Below are 2,499 nucleotides of genomic sequence, written 5' to 3' on the forward strand. Positions count from 1 at the left end.
TCTCAAAGAGACCTTAGAACTCATTTTTTGAGAACCATCACTTAGACGTGCTTTAAAGAGCATTAGAAGTCCTAAAACTTTAAAGTTTTGTCCTTTCTCTAATTCTACATAGATTGAAAGATATTACTCTCTCAAAGGAACCAGTTATTAGGCTTTGCCTTAAAAATTGCTATCAAGATTGACTACCTTGTCTACATAGATCGGATGGACTAATGCATAAGCATAGTTAAGACTTAGTTATAGTGATTATAGATGACCTCGCTCGTTAGAACATGATAATTCATTATGTTCAAAACAAGGACTCCCATGTGACGTAAAAGATAAAGAGAAGGTAAAGACTGTTTAAATTAAAAACTTGTTTTATACTTGAATTTAGTCCAAAATATAGTATAGTTCACATAATTTATACACTTTCTCCACACAAATTATATCGAGAGAACATTTTGTTGGTGGCCATAATATTATATTATATCTATATTTATATAATATTGACAGCAGCACTAGTTGTGTGATGGAATCGGAGGCGTCCTCTCAGGAAAACGGAGACACTAGTAGTACTGACTAGTCGTAGGCAAGACTAGTAACTGGGAGGCCTGCTGCTAGTGCATTATAAAAGCAAGCAGCGCTGCGCCCCCCTCTAATACAGCACAGCCAGCCATATCATAATTAAGCCACCCCCTTGGGCTGATCTACACACTGCGAGCGCAGTACTGTCCCAAATTATAGTAGCCTCTTGCCTGCTCTACTCGTCTCGTCTCCTGCGCTAGCTAGCTCGCCGCCGCCATGCCGATCTCCACCACCAATGGCGCCGCATGCAAAGCCAAATTAGCCAAAGCCCAAGCCGATGGCCCTGCCAGCATGCTCGCCATGGGCAGCGCCACCCCTCCGCACCTCTTCAAGCAGCACGAGTACCCGGACTTCTACTTCAACGTCACCAACAGCAACCACATGATCGACCTCAAGCAAAAGTTCCAGCGCATTTGTAAGCCCCCTCATATATACTAATATATAGTTGCAATAATACTGTATAATAATATGCAGGTGAGACGCAACTCCAAGCTAACGTTGCTCTCTCTGTACGTACGTACTACTGCAGGTGACAGATCAGGCATCCAGAAGAGGCACATGTACCTGAACGAGGAGATTCTGCGGGCCAACCCAAGCATGTGCGACTTCTGGGGCCAGTCCTTGGATGCGAGGCAAGAGCACATGGTGGAGGAGATACCCAGGCTTGGTGGGGAAGCTGCCCTCAAGGCGTTGGAGGAGTGGGGCCGCCCCAAGTCGTGCATCACCCACCTTGTCTTCTGCTCAACGGGCGGCATGGACTTGCCCGGGGCGAACTGGGCTCTCACCAAGCGTCTGGGTTTGCGCCACAATATCAAAAGCCTGATGCTGTACTCGCAAGGCTGCTTTGGTGGCGGCAGGGCCCTCCGCATGGCCACGGAGCTGGCCGAGAACAACAAGGGCACACGCGTGCTAGTGGTCTGCAGTGAGATCACCGTGGTGACCTTTCGTGGGCCTAATGAGACCCATATCGACAGCCTTGTGGGTCAGGCTTTGTTCAGCGAGACGACGGGGCCTCCACCCTCATCGTCGGCTCCGACCCCATCGACAGCCTTGTGGGTCAGGCTTTGTTCAGCGAGACGGGGCCTCCGCCCTCATCGTCGGCTCCGACCCCATCGCTAACGTGGAGAAGCCCTGGTTTCAGGTTCACTGGACCGGCTCCTACATCTTGCCCGACAGTGATGGTGCCATCCAAGGCCACTGGAAGCAAATCGGCCTCACATTCCACCTCCACAAAACCGTTCCACAGCTTGTCTCTCAGAACCTACCTGCCGTCTTGCAAGACGCCCTGGATAATGTCCATGATGATGATGGCCATGCCCCTAGCCCCCCAATGACATCTTCTGGATCATGCACCCAAGTGGCCCCACCATTCTCAACCAAATGGAGCAGGCACTCAAGCTCAAACCTGAGAAACTCGCAGCCACGATGAATACGGCATGTACAGCGCTTGTGTTTTCTTCATCATGGAGCAGATGTGGCACAACTCTCTGGAAAAGAAGCTCGCCACTTCTACGAGGGCTTCGATTGGGGGTGCTCGTCAGCTTTGGCCGCCCGGGTGTGACTTGTGAGGCTCTTCTCCTTAAGAGCCTCCCCCTTGCCTAAACTACTCAGCTGGAAGTGAAAATATGAGAGGATTTTACCCTAGGAAGATTCAGGCCAAGGCACCTTCATTCATTCTAGTTTTCCTTGAATAAAGATACACCTAGAAAGGCTATGGCATGTGGACACTCGTAGAGTTAGTTGGGTCTATTGCAAGATGATGATTAGTAGCGTGTGTGGTTCATCTTCTTGGCATTTCTACGTTCTTTCCGGCCCATGATAACATGTCTTCGTCTTGCCATTTCTACTAAGTCTCTATATGTGTGCCCTCCTGTCATATAAGAGAAATATTGAACTTCATAATTATAAAATTTCTTGTTTTTAGTATTTACC

General features: G+C 48.7%; 1 protein-coding gene across 1 annotated transcript; it reads left to right on the forward strand.

Moving 5' to 3' along the window:
- The first annotated feature begins 783 nt into the window (after positions 1-783).
- Positions 784-2,128, forward strand: LOC147640226 (chalcone synthase 4-like). Its single transcript, XM_086824948.1, has 4 exons — positions 784-982; positions 1,097-1,545; positions 1,640-1,924; positions 2,012-2,128. The coding sequence occupies exons 1-4, from the start codon at positions 784-786 to the stop codon at positions 2,126-2,128; spliced, it is 1,050 nt and encodes a 349-aa protein (XP_086681074.1).
- The last annotated feature ends 371 nt before the right edge of the window (positions 2,129-2,499 follow it).

The sequence above is a fragment of the Cibotium barometz genome, chromosome 3 (genome assembly GCF_041138505.1).
Source record: "Cibotium barometz isolate CiBa-2024 chromosome 3, ASM4113850v1, whole genome shotgun sequence".
In the NCBI taxonomy this organism is placed as follows: Eukaryota; Viridiplantae; Streptophyta; class Polypodiopsida; order Cyatheales; family Cibotiaceae; genus Cibotium; species Cibotium barometz.

Bases quoted from the DNA above. Each gene is read 5' to 3' on its own strand.
- LOC147640226 (XM_086824948.1), top strand. From the start codon at position 784: ATGCCGATCTCCACCACCAATGGCGCCGCATGCAAAGCCAAATTAGCC. The intron at 983-1,096 runs GTAAGCCCCCTC...GTACTACTGCAG, and splicing joins GCAAAAGTTCCAGCGCATTT to GTGACAGATCAGGCATCCAG. The intron at 1,925-2,011 runs GTGGCCCCACCA...CGGCATGTACAG, and splicing joins CTTCTGGATCATGCACCCAA to CGCTTGTGTTTTCTTCATCA.